We start from the raw sequence: 21,581 nt of genomic DNA, 5'->3' as shown, positions 1-21,581 counted from the left end.
CTTCCATGTGGCTTTCCCTATTTTGGTAGTTATCTACAACCAAGGACCCAATCTGGAAGTTGTACTAACTTCCAGGTATGTTAATACCAATTAATTCAGGGTCCAGGGAAATGACCATCAGGTGGTCTATGTAAGTGATTTATTACCTGTCTCCCATATGCCCCCATACATATAGGAAGGCCACAATAATGTTTCAAAGTATTCGTAGTTCAATATCACAGAAACCCTATAACCTATACCAACAGTGCTAAAAATATGAGTAATCCCCATCTCGCAATTTATAGTCAAGTGAGTAAATGGCCATAATTTTCTTCAGGAAAAATGCAGCAAATCATTGCTTTGTATACATGCTATGGTACTGCAATTGTTCCACTTGGAACCACTGTTTAGTGGGCTCTGATTCTGAACAATGGTCCCCAGTCGGAAACCTGTGCAAGGAATCATGACATATTTATTAGGGTGGCTATCCTCAGACGCCCAATCACCAGACCTTGATTTCTTCTGCTGGTTCAAGCTGAGTAGTGACTTTGTCAGACACCAATCTATTTTGCCCCTAGGGAGGTCATATTCTATTAACCATCCTTGTAAGTCCCTGTGTATCTGGTTCCCAGGGCTATTACTCCAACTTTGCTAGTGATCACAACATATGTGGTTAAGTACCACCTGGTTACTGACAGTTAACTGCTGCCACCTAGACTCTACTATTTTAAAGTCCATTCATGGACATTGTTTCCAGCTAGATAAATTCTGTAACAGTATTTTCTATCTCCAGCCCTAAAATGAAAAGTAGAGACACTACTGAATTTATTTATTTTTTTTCCTGTAAACGGGCCTCTCACTGTTGTGGCCTCTCCCGTTGCGGAGCACAGGCTCTGGACGCACAGGCCCAGCTGCTCCGCGGCATGTGGGATCCTCCCGGACCGGGGCACGAACCCGCGTCCCCTGCATCGGCAGGCGGACTCTCAACCACTGTGCCACCAGGGAAGCCCCTGAACTTTTTAATGATGCTGCTTCCTGTCTCACCAGGCCATTCATATGGCCTTGATAAATTTTGTGTCCTTGGGCCTTCCCAAGGAACATAACCATCATGCTTATCTTCTGACTGTACATATTACATCCATTCTAGCATGTCTACTTCTCTGAACTTTCTAATTTCTTTATCCATCATCTGACATTGCAGTTCATGCATTTCAGTTTTGCTCAGCTTGGCCACTGTGTGTACCATGCCATGTACTGGGAGCCACCTTATTAGTTTGTACAATCTCCTGAGGTTCTTTCCAGGACACTAAATCCTTTATCTCCAAAGAATATTCTCAGGTAAATAAATTCTTCCCTTTCCAATTCTATGTTCCAGTCCCTTTGATAAAGAATCTTCTAACACAGTGCCACTCATACATCCCAGATGGCTACTGATACATGTCAGATAGATTTGCAGCATCTTTAAATTACAGTACTTTGTTTATGAAGCCAAGTGCATCCTCAGTTGCTTGATATTCTGACTTAAAACCTAGGTATAAGCCAAGAGGCCAGGAGGGAAAGTGAGGGCAGATCTTGAGTGGTATATCTGCTGCCTTTCAGGATTATTGAGATGACTGCTCTTAGCAAAAAGGAATGGAACACTTCTGCAGGCTTAGAAGAGTCAGAGGAATCAAAAGAATCAAAATCTTCAGAAGCAATCATCCGCATGTCTAGATTCTGTGTGTTAAAGCTTCAGATTTTCCCAATGGGGGCAATGCCCTTGGTATAACAAATCTGCCAAGTTTAACCTCCTTTGAAGTTAGTCGCACAGACTAATAAATCTCAGGCCTCGTGTTTGGCTTTCTCTGCACTCCTGCTGCAAAACGAGGGCTTCTTTGCCTCTACCAAGGAGTCCCTTTGGCTTTCACATCTCATTTTTAATTCATTCTTATTTTATCATTCTATTATCATTCTGTAGAGAAATTATAGCCCATAAGAGTGTGACAGAGAGGGGACTGGAATTATAGAAATTGAGGAAGGTATTAATGGTCTCCTTGCTCCTGGATGAATTCATGTCCACGTTCGTAAGAGTGCACTCTCACTTGTGAATCCCATCATATCACTTCCTTTCCCAAATCTCTTCAGGATAAACCATATATATATATATATATATAACAAGACTGTATTATCTATTCCCCACCAAAATAGTAAACTCATTTCCTGTTGCTCCCTTTTGTGGCATTTTAAATTCTCAAAAAATATGTGAATATAGAGAAGATCAATAATGATCAACACATGTCCAATCGTGTTTTGGCTCTGCCCAAAACACGATTACTTTAAGGTTACTTTAGGATTACTTCAGAGTTACTTTAACCCGTGAATAGTATAGATGAAAATCCTAAACATAACATTTCATCGGGGAAAAAACAGCATAAGGACTAAAAAAATACAAAATAAGACAAAAGCTTTTCCAGCTATCCACCCACAAATTTAACAATAAACCCTTAATATTAAAAAAATCTAGTCAGTGTATATATCTGCATGATGTACCATAATTTATTTCCAAAGTTGTTTTATTGAAATCAGAATCCCAACAGGGCTCAGAATATTGATAGCTTGGTTGATTATTCTCTTGTCTTTAAATCTATAGGTTGTCCCTCTCTCTTTTTTCCATGACGTTTATTCTTCCTTGTGGGTGGTCATTTGCCTTGTAGAGTTAACAAAATTTTGCATTTTTCTGTGTGTATTCCTGTTTTATTTTTAACATATTTCTCCGATTTTCATGTTTTTCTTTTTTAACAAATTAGTGATTGGGAACTACAGTTTTGATTCAGATTTGATTGGTAAGAGTTCTTCATAGTTGATGTGCTACACTTCTTATTTCTTCACATTAGGGAGCACATAATATCTGGTTGTCTCAAGTTTTATGTTCTTAAAATTAATCACTAGGTTCATTCACTTAAAATCCCCCTCGATGTGTTATGATTCTTAAACACTAATACATTTAGATGTACTGTTTTCTCTATGGTTTTGAGTGCCCACAGCATACTTTACTTATATAGCATTATAAGAATTATTTTAAAGAAATAAAGCAATTAACAAGGATTAATGTGCAAGAATGCTTTTATAGAATGTTTGGGGATAGAAACACATTTAATATCAAGTAATAAAGGCACAGATAAATTATGTGGTACTTGCATAAGATGGAATGTTTTGTAGGTATTAACATGCTTTCAAAAAATATTTAATAACATGGAAAATGTTCTTCATGTAATGCTACATCAAAAAGTGCTGAAGACACAGATTGTTCCTTAAGAAAATACAAAAGCTTATCAAATGTAATTTCAAGAGCAAAGAAATAATATGTAATTTTAACTTCCTAGTGTTTCTGAGCGTCTGTAAATATACTAAATTTTAATTTAGGATAATGGATAATAAGCACCAATATTACTAAATATCAACAAACTGATTTGTAATTATATATGGCTGAATAAAGTTGTTTCTTTTGCCCTTTTCTCAGTAATTTGGTGCCAACAACAAAAGTAAAAATTAATGAAAAATATTTTAAGTGCATCTTCAGTAAGAATAAAAAATATTTTTTTACCTCTCAAAAGAAGATTTTGTTAGCATAAGGAAATATGACCAAACTGAGGAAGAACCGTGAGATCGTAAGATTAACAATACAGATCTCAATAACACAAAACAAAGTTCTAAAATTAGGTGACTATCCTCGTGTTTCCTGAATTACAGTTTGGGAAAAGGAGCAGGTTTCTTCAGGAGAATTAATGAGTGCTAAGAAAACACATCGAAACCAAATTGTATGGATAAGGTTTTCTCGTATAGAATTGCTGGCATAGCAACCAAGTGAGGACAACTTGAAATCCCCATAAGAATGACAAATAAATTATGAAGAATCCAGAATATGTGCTATGAAGGTATTTTGAAAAAGTTATAAATCTATAAACAGACATGAAAAAGTCTCTAAATCTTACCATCAAATAGAAAGCAAAATCCAAAACAATACAGAATATTAGTCCAATGTTTATATTTCCATCAATTTGAATAGTTTACATTTAACAAATTTCATGAATTAAACGTATAGACAAAACATTCATATTATTTTTATTTTAAATTTTGTTTTGTTGAACACTGGTTAGTTTGAGCATTTCATTGTATTTATCACATTTTTTACATTTGCTTTCCTGAATTTCTTCTTCCTGGCATTTATTCAATATAATATTTACCTTTATTTTTTAATGAAATCTCTTGCCCCTATATTGATTATTTTGCATTGCAGAAGTTATTTCTCTATTTTGAGATTTGTTTAAACTTTTTGAAGCTTTTGGTGTTTAACCAAATCATTATGTCTGCTTTTATTGTGTAACTCAGAGTTTCAGTTATCTCCTGTATTATTTCAGTAATTTTATGCTCTATATATTTAAGTCCTTATTCCATCTGAATTTTATTTTGATTTGTATTTTAAAATCTATATAAGGAGACCAACCATCTGCTAACTAAAATGTACATATGTATTTTGCATTATCATATCATGATATTTGTGCCCTACAGAAATCTCTGAATAAAGTATACTACTGTAGTTGAGGTGAGGGGCGGGGGGACAGTGTGTCCTTAAAGAGAATAACTTACCATCAAGAGAAGAGTAGGTCCTTCGAGAGAAAACAGAAACCTAACAGAAAATGTTAACTTGCTGGACAAGAGAAAACACATTTCAAGTTTCTCCTTAACCACTATTCTACAGAATGCCAAGCACTTGAGTGTATTCACTTTTGACAGTAGGGGATAGAGTGTATTAAATAATTTTGATACTCACTAGCTGATCCCATGAAGATGGGCTGCTGCTTCGGTTGCTTTGGAAAACCATAAATATCTATTTAAAACTCAGTTTGTGAACATCTGTGGTTAAGTTAATCAAATATTTTATCAACGTTTCTTCATGCATTCTCAGTTCCACGAGGTGAAAACGTGCTTCATTCCCCCCCCCCCTCAGTCCACCATTCACCAGAGGAAAGTTCTCCTTCGTTTGCAGCATTATGTTTTTATCAGATCAAATATTGGGCAATTATCAGCTTCATCTTGACTTGTGTCTTCAGAAATGTTGAAAGGAATCTGAAACTAGTAACTGATAAATAACTATGTCACTTTCTGGATTAAAAAAAATCTTGTAATTTGTAAAAGTGACTGTTTCATGAAGTTACAATTTTCTGTAGATTGGATTTTATTTTCTACCTTCTTTCACTTAACTCTTTTCTCATCACACCTAGTTTCTATTATTTTCTTCTGAATTCTGAGAAAAATTGAGTATGTATGTATGCCGAGTATGTATTTCATTGCATTGATTTTCTAAGGAATATAACTTGCTGCTTACTGCTATCACAATGATTTTAAATTTGATAATTCTGTTTTTAATCAGGAATAATAATTTCTTTACAATCTCTAGAATAATAAAGAGGCAATGATAGCTTTCAATCAGGTCGAAAATGGAGTGGTGGCTAGACTCTGGGTTTCTGGGGTTCTAGGTATGTCCCAACCACATCTGGGGCTTCCCATGTCTAGAGGTGCCTCAAGCAAGGAGGGCTTAGCTCACACTTGGAAGGCCCCTATTTACTTTGTCATGTTCCCCAGGGTGGGAGTCAGCTTGCTGAACGCCTTCCTGTTTGCACCAGAGAAAACATAAGAACCCAAGTTTTTGTCTATCCCCATCTCTGCGTCAGGTCCAAGCCCTTTTCCTAGAGATACGGTAACCATTCTTTATTCTATAACCCTCATTTGAAGCCACTTCTGACCTGCAATGAAGATGAATAAAGAAAACCTGGACCATTGTTCTACATCATGGACCACAGCTCAGATTTGGACTATTCTTGCACATGGACCAGTAAAATGTATAGGACCTTAAGCCCATGTTCGTTATTTGTATCAAATGATGACCAGTAGACTGATTTTGCATCACTTTTCTTGTAGCAGGAGATGAATTAAATAAATAACTTAGGTAAAAAAAGAAAAGGAGAGAAAAAAAGGTAAAGTTAAGAGGAAGACCATGTATCACTCCCCCCTTTCTTGTTGCCCTAGATTCCATCCTTCCAAGCAAGGAATCATAACATTTATATATATATATATATATATATATATATATATATATATACACACACACACACACACATACACACACACACACACACATATATATAACATATACATGCACATATATATACACACGTTATTTATGTTTTGTGCAAATAAACATTCTGCACACTACATAAAATACAAAAATCGATCAGTTACAATTAAAGTTCCCACTACTCAGCACTGTGCAAAGAGAAAATTGGAAATATCAGTTCGAGATTAGTTCTCACTTTGATGCAATGGTCTCAGCAGAGGTGGATCTAGAGGAAGTGTAAGGTGGCAGGTCTTCTATGATGAATGGCTTATTAGAGGAGAGTATGAATTGGTAATAAAAAACATGGGATTTCAGTTCACAATACTGATATAATTTGTGAGGTGAAAATAGCTAAGAATTTTTCAAAAATAATGACAGACACCAAACCATAGATCAAGGACTCAGAGGAGTCCAAGTGGGATAAATAATAAAAAAACTTTCACCTGGCATGTTGTGTTCAAACTACAGAAAATCAAAGAAAAAATCTTGAAACACACACACAGAAAAACAACACCTCACCTATGAAGAAAGAAGTATAAGATTTATAGCAGACTTCTTGTCATCAACAATGCAAGCAAAAAGAGAGTGGAGAGAAATATTTAAAATGTTGAAATAAAGGAATCACCAAGCTAGAATTCTGTATTAAGGAAAATTGTTCCTCAAAAATGAAGGAGAAATAAAGACTTTCTCAAATGAACAAAAATGAGGAATTTTTCACCAGTAGATCTGCCTTTCAAAAAATGTTTAAAGAAGTTTAATTTTTTTAAAGTTTAGAGAAAGAAAATGATGCAGGTTAGAAACTGAGATCTATGTAAAGAAATGAAGGGCATTAGAGAGGGAACACATAAAGGTAAAATAAACCCTTTTACTTTTCTTTTTCTTACTTGATTTAATATAAGTGTTCAAACTAACAACAGCAACAATATATTGGATGAGTATAGCTTATTGATAAGTGAAATGAGTGACATCAATGTTAGAAGGGATGAATACGAAATATTTTAAGGTACCTACACACTCATAAAATAATATAGACCTATTTAGAAGTGGACTTGTAAATACATGTTGTAAATACATGTTGCCATCCTTAGGGCAACCGCTAAAATCATTTTTTAAAAAGAAGTATAACTGATTTGTTAAGAAATGAGAGAAAACAGAATCATATAAAATGCCTAATTAAACCAGATAAGGCAGAAAAGGGTAGAATATTAAAAAATAAGAAGTGCAATGAATAGAGAACAGTACAGAAAGGGGAGAGATTAATCCAACTATACACATAATCACTTTAAATGTGAATGGATTAAATGCAACTATAAAAATTAAAAACAGAAAATGACAGAGGGGATAAAAAAAACAACTGACTATATGTTGTCTGCAAGAAACCCACTTTAAAAAGAAAGACATAGATTATAAGTAAAGTGATGAAGAAAACTATACCACACTAACACTAATGAAGGGAAAGCTGGAGTAGCTATATTAATGTCAGGCAAAGCAGACTTCAAACAAGGAAAATTATCAGGGATAGAGAGAGCATTACATAACGAAAAGGGGGTCAATTTTCTAAGAAGACTTAATCCTTAATGTGTACGTGCATAACAGCAAAGTACCAAAATAAGTGAGGCAAAAACAGATAGAATGGCAAGATGAAATAAACAGCTCTATTATTATAGTTGGAGACCTCAACAGACCTCTATCAGTAATTGACAGATTCTGCTTACAGAAAATCAGTGAGCATACAGTTGAACTGAACCACCATCATTATCAACTGTATCTCATTGACATTTATAAAGTACTTATCCAACAGCAGAAGATTACAGTCATCCCTTGGTACCTGAGGGGGATTGGTCCCAGGAGCCCCTGCATATACCAAAATCTGCTGATGCTCAAGTCCCTCATATAAAATGTAGTAGTAAAATGAATGGAAATTTCAATCCAAGTTGATTGAATCCACAGACGCGAAACCCAAGAATCTGAAGGGCTAATTAAAACCACAATAAATACATTAAACGTAAGATTTAATTTAGCTAAATAGACAATTATTATTTATTTATGACATACCCAATTTAACAGGACATAGAAAGTCTGAAGTATGAGTGACAAAGAATCTAAGGGGAGAATACTGATCAAAAAGAAATGGATTTAGTTATAATAATATCAGAAAAAGAAGTCAAAAATACTATCAGGGATTAAAAGATATTTACTATGATAAAATGTATGAATCATTAAGACCTAGTAACTCCAGCTTCTCAAGCTTCTATAAATATAGCAACTCAGTCTTCACAAGGGAAAATTGAAAATCCACAAACTGGGAAATGTTCTCACACTTCTTTCACTTAATGCTATGTCAAAAAATATTTATAGATATAGATAGGTAGATGACAGATAGATGAATGAATGGATGTGTGTGTGTGTGCACATGCACATGCATATGTGTATCTTATAAGAGTCTTGAATCAGCAACTGAATTATTGAATCTGACACTGACCTGGGGTAACATTCAGACACTTCAAAAACATCTAGATAAGTGGTCTGAGGTATCAATACCATCTATTAAACAGAAATGATACCCTCTCAAGTTGTTAGCATGAGAGATATGGAGGCCAGGTGATAAGCTGAGTTCTGACCCAAGCCCAACTCACAGTGTGCTCACTGGTTCATAATGAAATTTGTGGATATTTATCCCGTTCCTGATATATAAGTGGAAAAAACACAGTTAGTGATAGAACACCCCTTGTCTTGCTTTTCAAATTTGTGTAGGAAAGCCAAATGAAACTGAACTGAACTTGTCTCCCATTCCAACAAGCTTGAAATCAACAGCAATACTGCATTTCTGGAATTATTGAAGAGATGTGTATTACTGTCAAAGATATGGAAAATGTAGTAGTTGTGATTCCTAGATATCCCCATTTAATTTGCTTACATGGCTTTAGCACACAGTGATGGATCATGGCACATAAACATGGACTCCTGTATATTTAACAGGTGGTAGCCTGATTTTGAATTGAAACTGCTATGTCTACATATGATACCCTGACTAAAAAAGCTTATCATAGACATTACCATTGGAGATTTAGGTGTGCATCTATTGGTTTGGAAAATAATAAATAAGTAAATTTTCAATCTCCATTAAGTGTGTGTGTGTCTATGTGTGTGTGTTTATATGGTAAGGACCAAGGACGATAGTTCCACCTTCACGGTTTTATATAAGTATTATATCAACTCTCTTGCTTTCTACATAATACTGTATATAGGGCATTTATGATCTCAATAATCCATAGAAGATACCAGTAATTTGCTATATTGATTACATCAGAGTGCTCATTTAACCCCTTTGGGCCCCCACGGGAGTGGAGGAAGACTGGACAGAGAGGGAGAAGGGGCCATTGAAGGTACAGTATTTACTATGGGATTTAACTCCTCAAAGGCCTCCCAGTAGCTTCAGATCTGCTCAAGAATCCTTCATGTCCTGCTGGTTTGCAGCGAGTGGCTCACAGCTTCAAGGCCTCCTCTGCCAGATGGAGAACTATTTCAAACATCCTGCCTCTATTTTGTACTGTAGCAATGCAGACAGGAGACCTGACCCCATTTTCAGGTTCTAAAGAGAAATTCTAAGTATCTGAAAGACTGAGGAACATGGTGGCTTTTATTTAAGATGTGGAGATAGAGAGCACATACCTGGACTTGGGCCTGCAGCAGCACCAAATTGCACCAAGAGTTCCCTTTATTTTCTCTCGCATCTCTGTTTCTCCTTTTCTCTCTGCTGGACTAGCCACGGGGACTCCAAGTTCTTCATTGTGTGGTCCTGGTACCAAGATTCTCCTGGGAATTATAAAGCTATTCACCTTCTACATCGAGCACTTCTTATTTTTTCCCCAGCAACGTAAGTCATCCTTAAGAGGGGTCAGGGTGCTAGCTCTTAAATATATTTTAGTCATCCCTTTGTACATTAAATTCTCTTTCTTGGAGACTGCTCCTGACATGGTGTTCACCGTGCTCTCAGCTGGCCTCCTGAAGTTCTGCCCTGCCTTCCCCACCAGGTACAGTTCAGGAGCTGCCTACCTCAGGGTGATAGGTTATCTTCTAGTTGCTTTATTCCTTTCCGTTTTACATTTAGAGAGTATAATTGGAATACATAAACTTCTCTGTGACCACGGCTTTATTTGCAACCCACAGGTTTTGTTATGGCATATTTTCATTATCATTCAATTAATAAAATTCTAATTCCCATTGCGACTTTATCTTTGACCTACATAATGATCAGAAGTATGTTTTTAATATCCAACTATTTGGTAAAATATTGGTTATACAGGTTTAAATTTCTTGCTTATTCAGAGCCTTGTTTTATAACCAGAATATAGTCAATTTTATAAATGTGCCATGTGCACCTAAAAATTTCTGCATAATATATATATTCCATCATTGTCGGTGCAGTGTTTTATGTAAATTTAGGCCAAAGTTTTTAATGATGGTATTCAGATCTTCTATAATCTGCTGATTTGTTGTTGTGGTTCTATGTTACTGATCTAGGTAATTTAGATTTTTCTATTTCTACTTAGATTTTTGGAATTTCCCTTCATATATTGCATTGAAGTTTAGACTTATAATATATTCCTTGTAAAGTAACAGTGGGTTTTATTATCCTGCCTTATCGCCAGTGATACTTTTTGCTTTCAAATCTATGTTAACATTAAAAACTCTTCTGCAATTTTACTTATTGTTGTTATGACATAATTTTTGAATCCTTTCATTTTCAATCTGACTCTTGTCTCTTGTAGGTGGCGTAGAATTAGGTTTTTGGTTTGTTTCAATCATCCTTGTCCTTTAATTTCAGTATTTACAGTTAATGTATTTTCTTATAGACCGTTTACTCCTTGCTTACTATTTGTCCCACCTTGTTATGTTCCTTTTGCTCTTCTTTCTTCCTTTGAGATTTCTTCAAATTCCATTTTCCCTTGTATTAGCTTATTTTTACATAAGTAGCAGTTACACATGTACCATGACTTATTAGCTCTTTTACTTCTTCTCAAGCAATGCTGAGATCTTAAATTTCTTTTACTACTTTTTCCTCTTCCTTTTGTTGTAATGCATTCTAATGTTTGATATATTTTATTATTACTCTTTTTTGCTGTTAGATTTTATTTAGGTTTATCCACTTATTTATGCTTTCTGTTATACATAATTCTTTATAAAGTCCTTATTTTCATCTGTGATAATCTTCCTTCTGCCTGCAGGTCTCCCTTTAGAATTTAATTCAGTCAGTTCTGATGAGAACATATTTTCTAAATTGTGTTTGCAAATTTCCTTATTTCATCTTTCCTTCCAAACAACATTTTCTCTGCCTCTAGAATTCCCAATGCGCAGTTCTTTTCTTTAGCACTTAAAAATGTTATTCCATTATTTTCTAGTATCCAGTCAGTTTCGCTGAGAAGTAAGCTGTAATCTCAATCCTATTGTTCCTTTGAAAGTAATCTTTTTCCTCAGGCTGCTTTTAAGATGTCATGTTTTTCTTTGCTGTTCATGAATTGTACTGTGGTGATCTTAGGTGTGGTTTTCTTTGTATTTGTTCTTGTTGCTTTTTTTTAGTGCTTATTGAATTTAAGCCTCCATATATTGTTTTTAGTTTTAGAGAACTCTCAGCTGTTAATATTGTTTTCATCCCAATCTCTCTCTCCTTTTTTCTTTGGACTCCAGTTTACACATATGATAAAAATGTTTATTGTGGCCCATATGTCTCAAATGCGCTTTTGTGTACTTTTTATTCTTTTCGTTTCCCATGCTTTAGTCTTAATATTGTTACTACTCTATCTTCCAGTTCACTTACCTCTGTTTACCTGTGTCCAATCCACTACCGAGTTTTAAATTTCGTATAATTTTTAATTCTATCAGTTCAACTTCAATCAGTTTATAGTTTCTAGTTGTCAAGTTAAATTCTTCACCTTGTCATCTATTTTCTGGAACTTGATAATATTTACCAAAATATGTATGAACTTGAACGTTTAGGTCATCTATGATTCTGATTCTTTTTTGTTTTTTATTCTAGTTCTCCTTTTCTTGGTAGTCTTGGTGGTTCTTCAGTGAATACCAGACTTGGGATATGACAAGTTGTAGAGAATCTGAATGACTTTACAGTTGTCCTTTGAACAACCTGGGTTTGAACTGCACAGATCCACTTATGCATGGATTTTTTTTCAATAAGTAATACAGTACTACACGATCTGTGGTTGGTTGAATCCTCAGATTCAGAACCACAGATAAGAAGGGCCGACCATAAAGTTATATGGGGATTTTTGACTGCACAGGGAGTCAGCGTCTCTAACCCCTACATTGTTCCAGGGTCAACTGTATTTTCTTGAGGAGAGAATTTCCTATTCTTAGGTAGGGAGCAGAGGGGAAGATCACCTCAGTCACTGGACCAACTTCATACTCATTTTCCTTCTTTATGAGGTTCAATGTAGATGTTGCATCAACCTTCCTAACACATAGACACACAGACACACACACACACACACACACACATATGTAGAGACTTCCAATGTCCTAATGCATATCATTAGTTTTCCATTGGGCCACAAATCTTTCATAGGTTCTGAACCCCAATTTTGTCTCTTCAGCATTATGAGCCAACTAAGTCTTTGCTTTGACTTCAGTTAGCTTTTGTATGACTTCTTAGCATCTTGTCTTGTCTACCTATTATACATGGAAAATACTGCAAGGGAACACTGTTGCTGAATCCGGCTCCGTTCTCTGAATCTGTACTCCCTCTGTGATTTTGGTCCTTAAAATTCTAGCTGCCTTGTTATTTCTCAATTCCAACTCTGGTTTCCTTAGTCCTATGACATTGTCCTAAGACCTACTGGCTTTTCTACCTCTTAGGAGCCACATTTGGTTTCTCAGACTTTTGCTCTTCATCAGTAGTTTCTAAATGACTGGGCTAGAAACGCATGTGCAGAATATTGTTCTCACTTCAGTGAGTTTCTTTCTCTATTTTACTTTTCTAGGTCATGGCTACCTCAGTAGCTTTCTAACACTCACAGTCAAATGTTTCGTATGATTTATCTGGCCTTTCTAGTTCTGGGGTAAACATTTTCATACCTTCCAATCCAATTTAAGTAATGTATTGTTTTTACAGTGCATTAGTGGAAATTAAATGGTAAATTCAGTCAGTCATTTCATACATCAAAAAGGAAAATCAGTCAACACAACTGTCTGACTGAAATGAATGAAGAAAACAATTCAAGGTAAACAACTGTCCCAGTAGACCTGTATAAATACAGTAGTGGTGTCATGTGCAGAATTAATCTTTCCTCACCCTTAACTGCAGAACACTCTGCCAGCCAATTCAGTCACTCAAATGATACTGAATTATAATATTCCAGTTTCATTTACTCTCAGTTACTGGTGACTGCCCTTCCTTCTCCTTCATCTGTCCACCAGTGGAGAATGTCAGAGCAGGAGAATAGTAATATTGGCATATTGTAATGCACTGTCTTGAATTCTACAGCTTCAAAATTCTTAGGCTAACTCAATGATCTTAAAGAGCCTGGTGCAGAAAGGATATGTGAATTAAATCCCAGACCACTGGCTGACCCTTCCAGCACTAACATCCCTTATTCCTGGTTCTAATATATCACAGAATACTCAAGAGGAAAGTTTTGAGTGGTCAGCAGAAATATGGCTCCAAAGCAGGCACATGGAAAAGAAATGTTGTCATCTGTGAACCACTTTAAAGTTGACTTGTCTTTTACTCATAAACCAGATTCAGTGTGAATTCTGTTCTGCTAAATGTTAGAGAATCTGTTGGAGGAGTGTGGGCAATTCTTTTGAATTTTTTACTATCTAACTTTTTGGTTTTTTAACATCTTTATTGGAGTATAATTGCTTTACAGTGCTGTGTTAGTTTCTGCTTATAACAAAGTGAATCAGCTATACATATACATATATCCCCATATCTCTTCCCTCTTGCGTCTCCCTCCCTCCCACCCTCCCTACCCCACCCCTCTAGGTGGTCACAGAGCATGGAGCTGATCTCCCTGTGCTATGTGGCTGCTTCCCACTAGTATCTATTTTACATTTGGTAGTGTATATATGTCCAAGCCACTCTGTCACTTCATCCCAGCCTACCCTTCCCCCTCCCCGTGTCCTCAAGTCCGTTCTCTATGTCTGCGTCTTTAGTCCTGTCCTGCCCCTAGGTTCTTCAGAACAATTTTTTTTTTTTTTAGATTCCATATATCTGCGATAGCGTACGGTATTTGTTTTTCTCTTTCTGACTTATTTCACTCTGTATGACAGTCTCTAGGCCCATCCACCTCACTGCAAATAACTCAATTTCATTTCTTTTTATGGCTGAGTAATATTCCATTGTATATATGTGCCACATCTTCTTCATCATTCATCTGTCGATGGACACTTAGGTTGCTTCCATGTCCTGGCGATTGTAAATAGTGCTGCAGTGAACATGGTGGTACATGTCTCTTTTCGAATTATGGTTTTTTTAGGGTATATGCCCAGTAGTGGGATTGCTGGGTCGTATGGTAGTTTTATTTTTAGTTTTTTAGGGAACCTCCATACTGTACTCCATAGTGGCTGTATCAATGTACATTCCCACCAACAGTGCAAGAGGGTTCCCTTTTCTCCACACCCTCTCCAGCATTTATTGTTTGTAGATTTTTTAATGATGGCCATTCTGACTGGTCACACAAAAAACTTTGGCATGGTGTTCATCATCTAGCTAATCCTAACATGCAGACATTTATGAGAGTAAAGTCAGGTCTTTGCCAGAGTGGGTTGCGTATTTGGGCAACTGGGTCAAATCAAGAAGGGCAAATGTAGGCTGCCAGAGTAAATAAGGAGAGGAAAAGCAAAAAGAGCGAGACATATCATTCATCAGTGATTTCCCCCCCAATATTCTTAGCCTCCACCTATCTCCATCTTACTGGTAACACAGGAAATAGACTGAAGAATCAGGTAAAAGGTCTCTACAGAAACTGAGGTAATATAGAAAATAAAAAAATAAAACATAAAATTGTAAATTTTCTTCCTAGGGATAATTGAGATGATACTTCAATAATAACATAAGATCAGGTGAAGTCTAAAGAAATTTTAGAAAACCCGGATAAAGTAAGAAAACATCTCTTCGCCAGCATCCGAATGTTAGACACACACCGAGACATGTGGGCCAAGTTCTGGAGAGAAGGGAAACACAGACGCAAGCTTGACATTTGGTGCAGCTTTTCTCCTTGGGGCATTTGCTGATTCAACTCATACAGCCTAGGAGCTGAAAAGCCAAGGAGTTCAAAAGACTCTAACCACAGAAGCCAAACGGCAAGAGCTCAAGCTAAAGGCAACAACTAATGGAATGACAAGCTACACGTATCCTTAGTCTCACAGGGCTGGGGGAATCATTACATTTAAAGCCTAACAAATACAAGGGTAGTTGGGAATAGGGAGAATCTAAACGTTCACATGGTAATCCCAAAGGGCAACACCCCTAGAGGAAGGACAAGACAGAAATAGAGCAACCTTCACACAGAGTGAAAAACGGCTTTGAATGAGCTCAAACTGAGAATGGACTAAGATTTCCAGTCCCTATAGTAACTGTCTGCCATGGGCAAAAGGAAATCTTTTCAAGAGAACGATAACAACATCCTGAATGTGGAGGTATCTTTATAGTTTCCTAAAATAAGTTAAGCCCAATTTTAATATAAAAATAATTGGACATACCAGGAAAAAGACTAAATGATCAAAAGATAAAAAAAAAAAAAGAAAGAAAGAAGGAAAAAAGAAAATATAAATAGACACAGGAGGACAAGAGTTAGTAGGCCTTGGTTAAAAAACAAAACAACTATGATTAAACAAAGAAAACAGACACACGGCAAATAAGCATATGAAAAGATGCTACACATTCCACGTCATCAGGGAATTTTAAATTAGAACAATAATGAGATACCACTACACATCTATTCAAATGTCTAAAATCCAAATACTGAAATACCAAAGTGGCTGACGATGCAGAACAACTGGAACTCTCATTTGTTGCTAAGAGGATACTTGGCAATTTCTTACAAAACTAAACATACTTTTACCATACAGTGATCTAGTAATCATGCTATTTGGTATTTACCCATAGGAACTGAAAAGTTACATCCACATAAAAACCTGCACGTGGATGTTTATAACAGCCTCTTTCATAATTGCCAAAACTTGAAATCAACCAAGATGTTTTTCAATAGGTGAATGGATAAACGAACTATGGTATATCGGTACAAAGGAATAGCGTTCAGCAATAAAGAGAAAAGGCTATGTAGCCATGAAAAGACATGGAAGAAGCTTAAATGCATATTGCTAAGTGAAAAAAAAGCCAATCTGCAAAGGCTACATGCATATTATATGATTGCAGCTATATGAAATTTAGGAAAAGGCAAAAGTGTGGAGACAGTCAAAAGAACAGTGGTTGCCAGAGGTTGTGGGGAGGGAGAAAAGGATGGGTGAAGCCCGGAATTTTAAAGGCAGAGAAACTCCTGTGTATGGTTCTGTAATGGTGGATACAGGCTATTGCACATTTGTCAAAAATCATATAATGTACAAAACAAAGAGTGAAGTCTAAAGTAAACCACGGACGTTAGTAATAATGTGTCAATATTGGTTCATTAACTATAACAAATGTATTACGCTAATGTAAGATATTAATAATAGGGGAAACTGGGTAGAGAGGTAAGGAGGTATGAGAACTCTGTCCTTTCTGCTTAATTTTTCTGTAAACCAGAAACGGCTCCGAAATAGTCTGTTAATTTAAAAAACAAATCTAGACCTGCATACAAAACTTGCACGTAAATCCAACCACAGAAGCATTATTCATAAGAGCCCCAAAGTGGAAATACCCCAAATGGCCATTTACTGTGAATGGATAGATGAAACATAGTAATATCTACACCATGGAATATTATTCAACCATAAAAAGAAATCAAGTACTGATGCATGCTACAACATGGATGAACCTTGAAAACATACTAAGTAATTGTATGATTCCATTTGTATGCAATGTCCAGTCTAGACAAATCTGTAGAGACAAAGTATATTAGTGGCTGCCTAGGGTTTGGAGAAATGGGGGAGTGAGTGACCTATAATAGATTCTTTTTCTTTTGTGGGTGTGGATGAAAGTTCTAAAATTGATTGTGGTGGTAGATGCATAACACATTAAATTGTACACTTTAAATAATATGGAAAGTAAATTATATCTCAATGAAACTATTATTTAAAATTATGATTAATGTATTAAAAAAAGGACAACATGTACAATTTAAGCAAAAATTGTCTGTGAAATGCAACCAAAAGAAACTTCTGGAATTAAAAATGCTGAAATTAAGCACTCAGAAGATCGGTTGAACAGTACTTTAGTCAAACAAAAGAAAGGATTACAAATGTCAATTAAAAAATAACTACACTAAAATGTGGAGGGAAAATGATAGAAAACAGAGAAATAAGTACTTAAGACATATAGAGTATATATAAAACACTGTGTCTAGCCAGCCCCAAGTCACACAGCCTAGGGAGGAGACACACAGCCTACCTGAATCACAAGGACTTCTCCAAAGGAAAAATGAGGTTCTGATGCCAGAAGTGGATGGAATGAATTGCAAAGAAAAAGAACAATGGTAAAGTTTAATCTAGATATACATCGGTAAATACATAGGTTCCCTGGGGTTGTGATCTGGTACAAACACTAAAAAAAAAAAGATAAGACTCATAGTAGAGGCTGCTAGATTCTGCTGAGGAAAATGTCCAGGGAGGGAAGAGTTGATTTATTTCATTACTTTTTTAGAGTCCACATATAAGTGACATCATGCACTATTTGTCTTTGTCTTATTTCACTTAGCATAGTGTCCTCCAGTTTTATCCATGTTGACTTAAATGATAGGATTTTCTTTTTTAAGGTTGAATAATATTCCATTGTGTACACATATACCATATTTCCTTTATCCATTAATCTACTATGGACACTTGTGTTGTTTCCATACCTTGGCTCTTGTGAATAATGCTACAATGAACATGGGAGTACAGATATCTCTTCTAATAATGATGATGTTTCCTTTGGATATATACTCAGAAGTGGGAGTGAGGAAGAACTTATGACACAAATCGACCATGTGTAAAAGATGTTGTAGGAATGAAAAAGTCTGAACACCTAAGAAGAGTGTGGAGTATTTGGAAAGGTCATTGTTCAAGGTCATACATAGTTTAAAATTATGACATTTTAGTGAGCCTGTGTGCATGAAGGCTTGCTTATATTTTGGGATTTGAATATAGTGCAAAGAAGTGTTGCTAAATTTTCGATCAACATCAAAAACAGGGTGGAAATGTTTTTTCTTTTATTATGAAACTGCAGGAAAGGCAAGCCTAGAATTCTAGGCCCACTAGAATCTTCCCTGATGATAGTGCTAATTTAGGAGAAGGAGGATCCAAGGCCATAGAACAATTTTGAAAGCAAAATAAGACTGCTGAGTCTTCACCCAGTGTATGAGATTAAGTTTTAATGGCATATGATGAAGTGGCCATGACACAGCTGGCAGAGCTTGTTGAGTTGTTGAAAATGGCTCTTGAAGCTACAGGAAATGAACAGTAGACATAGAAAAAGAACAAGGTAAATCCCAAAGAGTGGAAGGACAAAATTAATCAAGAGAAAAGTCAAAAATAGAGAAGAAAAGCAGTAAACTTGACAAATAAAACAAAAAGCTTGTTCTTTAGAAAGACCAATAAAATAAGCAATATTTGGCAAATATGATAGTGATGGGACTAGCTATAAAACAGAGGTTTTTTTTTTAATTACAAAAGAATACCATGGTAGCTTTATACCAACACATTTGAAAATCTGGACAAAATGGCTGATTATTGATTAGTTATGTGCAGCCATTATTTACTCCTGTTTTGAGTAGAGAATACAAGTAGCTTTATGAAAATAGAAAATATAATCAAAGATATACACCTTAGAAAGACATCAGTTATTTTCCAATGTATTAAAAAATTAGAAGAGTCCTAATACAAAAATCAGATATGGAAAATTTACCCAAAAGTAACTAGAAGCACATTTCTTTTAAGATCTTAAGTTCTACCTCATATTAGCAAATAGATTCCAGCAACGTATTTTTAAAAAGTCATTATGATCAAGAGGGATTTATCACCATAAAGCAGATTTTTTCCCTAATTGGGATTTGGGCAGATGAGCTATGGGACTTTTCAAATCTCCAAAAATAATGACAAGAATAGTGACAGAAAAATAGGAGGCTGCAAGCAAAAACATTCAGGAAATGAGGAGAAATGAATGAGATTTAATAGATGATTATGACAGCCAGGATAGTACAGTTTGTTGGCACATACTTCATACAAGCTGAGGCTTTGGTTTTTTTGTTGTTGTTTTGTTTTTGTTTTTTTTTAATTAGGAGAAATGTCTTAGAAGCAGCACTGTGGGGGGGAAGAGAATGACAATCTAGTCTCTAAGCTCTACAACAGAGAGTTGTCCTTCTCTGAGGAGACAGTAAGGAAAGCTGTGTCATCAGGGGAAGTCTTTTTTTTTTTTTTTTTTGCGGTACGCGGGCCTCTCACTGTTGTGGCCTCTCCCGTTGCGGAGCACAGGCTCCGGATGCGCAGGCTCAGCGGCCATGGCTCACGGGCCCAGCCGCTCTGCGGCATGTGGGATCTTCCCGGACCAGGGCACGAACCCGTGTCCCCTGCATCGGCAGGCGGACTCTCAATCACTGCGCCACCAGGGAAGGCTGGAAATCAGTTTTTTATTCAAGTCAGAAGATAAAGGAAACATTAAAGGAAAATACTGAAGATTGGGAATTTTGGTAATGACAGACTATATATTCTAAAGGATACACAGAAACTATTTGGGGAGTGAGGGATTGGAAAGAGACGGGAGATTAGATCAGATCAAGAGATGTAAGAGGTTATGGGGATAAAAATTAGTATTTAAATATCTTGAATGCTTGGACTTTTGGTAGTTACAGAGTAAAATGGGAATAAAAGCATGATGAGATTAATCCTGCTGGTCTTCTGGGGGAAGGTAAGTGGTGAAAACAGAGATATGGAGACACGCTGACTGCACTGGTGGGGAGTACTGGTTATACACCATACTGGTGGGCTTTCAAAATGCTAAATGGAGGTGGGGTTCTGGCTAGGGAAGGGGAAGTCTATATCGACTTGGACAACAGAATTTGGGGGGGGGGGTGGTGATTTATTAAATCCAAGAGAGTAAAATATATCAAAAACAGTGGAGGTCGGGAATCAGACAATGTGAAGAAGTTGGGGAGAGAGGAGGAATTGATTGGGGGTGGGCTGTCCCTGAGTCATTACCTGGTGGTGAGCACTCCTTAAAAGACAGAGCTGGGGAGTAGAGGTTTACCTAATGCAGCGCTGGAATTAATTAGTTGAGGTAAAATATGTTTAGGAACATAGGAGTCTATCACTCACAAGTGTGGAAAAAAATTTCATCTCCCAGTAGAGACACTGCATTTTACACTTGCCATAAGGAAGATGAGTGTTGATGGGGGTCTGTATGATCCTGGGCTGATGATCCATAACACATATAGTCATAAAGATAAATGGGTTCTAAGTGGATCTGGTGATAGATTCTATTCACACTTCTGGTACTTCTTATTAAAATGACTACAAACTCACATCAGGGATATATGTTCTTTGCAATTAAAGATGAAAACCAGGCCCCTTAATGAGCCCGTATAGCGTAATACATTGTCTAGTATTAGCATCATGCTATTGCCACTTTTCAGGAAGCACTGTTCGCTAGAGTCTTTTCGTAATTTTACAGATAATCATGAAGTGTAATTAATCATGGGAAAGCATTTACAGGAAAACTTCATTTATTTGGCATGATTGGGAAATAAATGTTCCTACCTTATTATTTTAGATAACTCAAACATCCCCCTGGAGAATCCAAAATTTAAAGAAAAAAATCTGTTTTCAATGAACTTCTTTTACAATTTGTTGTTTCTTTAAATACGGTAAAAGAACATAATTTAATCCTTTCTTGACTACTTAGACTAAGCAGGCTAGAGTCATATCTGAAAGCTAGGTAGCCAAGGCCAAGATATTTAACTTCTCTCAACTTTCCTTTTCTCTTCTATAAAGTCAATACCAATTTTATAGGGTCATTATGAGAATTTAATGAGATAATGCAAAGAGAGCTTAGCTCCATTTCTGTCACACAGAACACAATCAAGGGTACCTATGATTATCAGTAGCCTCATCAGATCAGCACCTTAATTAGTAACATCAAAATCTGCCTCCACTCCAATCAAATGATGGCATCAGATCATATGACCCTCGACAAAATGACCCTAGACTACTGAGGTTTTGAATTCCAGTTCCATGTTTTTCAGTATCTTCACTCTTTGCTGCAGTGTGTGTGCCTATACACAACTGCATTAATTTTTCTCTT

General features: G+C 36.2%; 1 protein-coding gene across 46 annotated transcripts in view; it reads right to left on the bottom strand.

The window, feature by feature from the left end:
- LOC137201792 (uncharacterized) overlaps positions 1–21,581 on the bottom strand; it is a 164,738-nt gene that overhangs the window by 64,692 nt on the left and 78,465 nt on the right. For 9 of the 46 annotated variants that reach the window (XR_010932349.1, XR_010932351.1, XR_010932350.1 and 6 more), the window contains 3 exons: positions 9,806–9,949; positions 6,653–6,688; positions 4,790–4,826 (listed from right to left, as the gene is read on the bottom strand). The exons of 16 other annotated variants lie outside the window; for them this stretch is intronic. Coding sequence is in view for 12 of the 30 variants with exons in the window: in XM_067696154.1 (XP_067552255.1) it covers positions 4,790–4,826; positions 9,806–9,949 (181 nt within the window). In the remaining 18 variants the exon portion in view is untranslated. 21 more of the 46 variants (XR_010932342.1, XM_067696139.1, XM_067696146.1 and 18 more) reach the window with 12 other exon arrangements.

Source organism: Pseudorca crassidens, chromosome 11 (genome assembly GCF_039906515.1).
Source record: "Pseudorca crassidens isolate mPseCra1 chromosome 11, mPseCra1.hap1, whole genome shotgun sequence".
Classification (NCBI taxonomy): domain Eukaryota; kingdom Metazoa; phylum Chordata; class Mammalia; order Artiodactyla; family Delphinidae; genus Pseudorca; species Pseudorca crassidens.
This window is presented reverse-complemented; position numbering and strand designations above follow the sequence as displayed.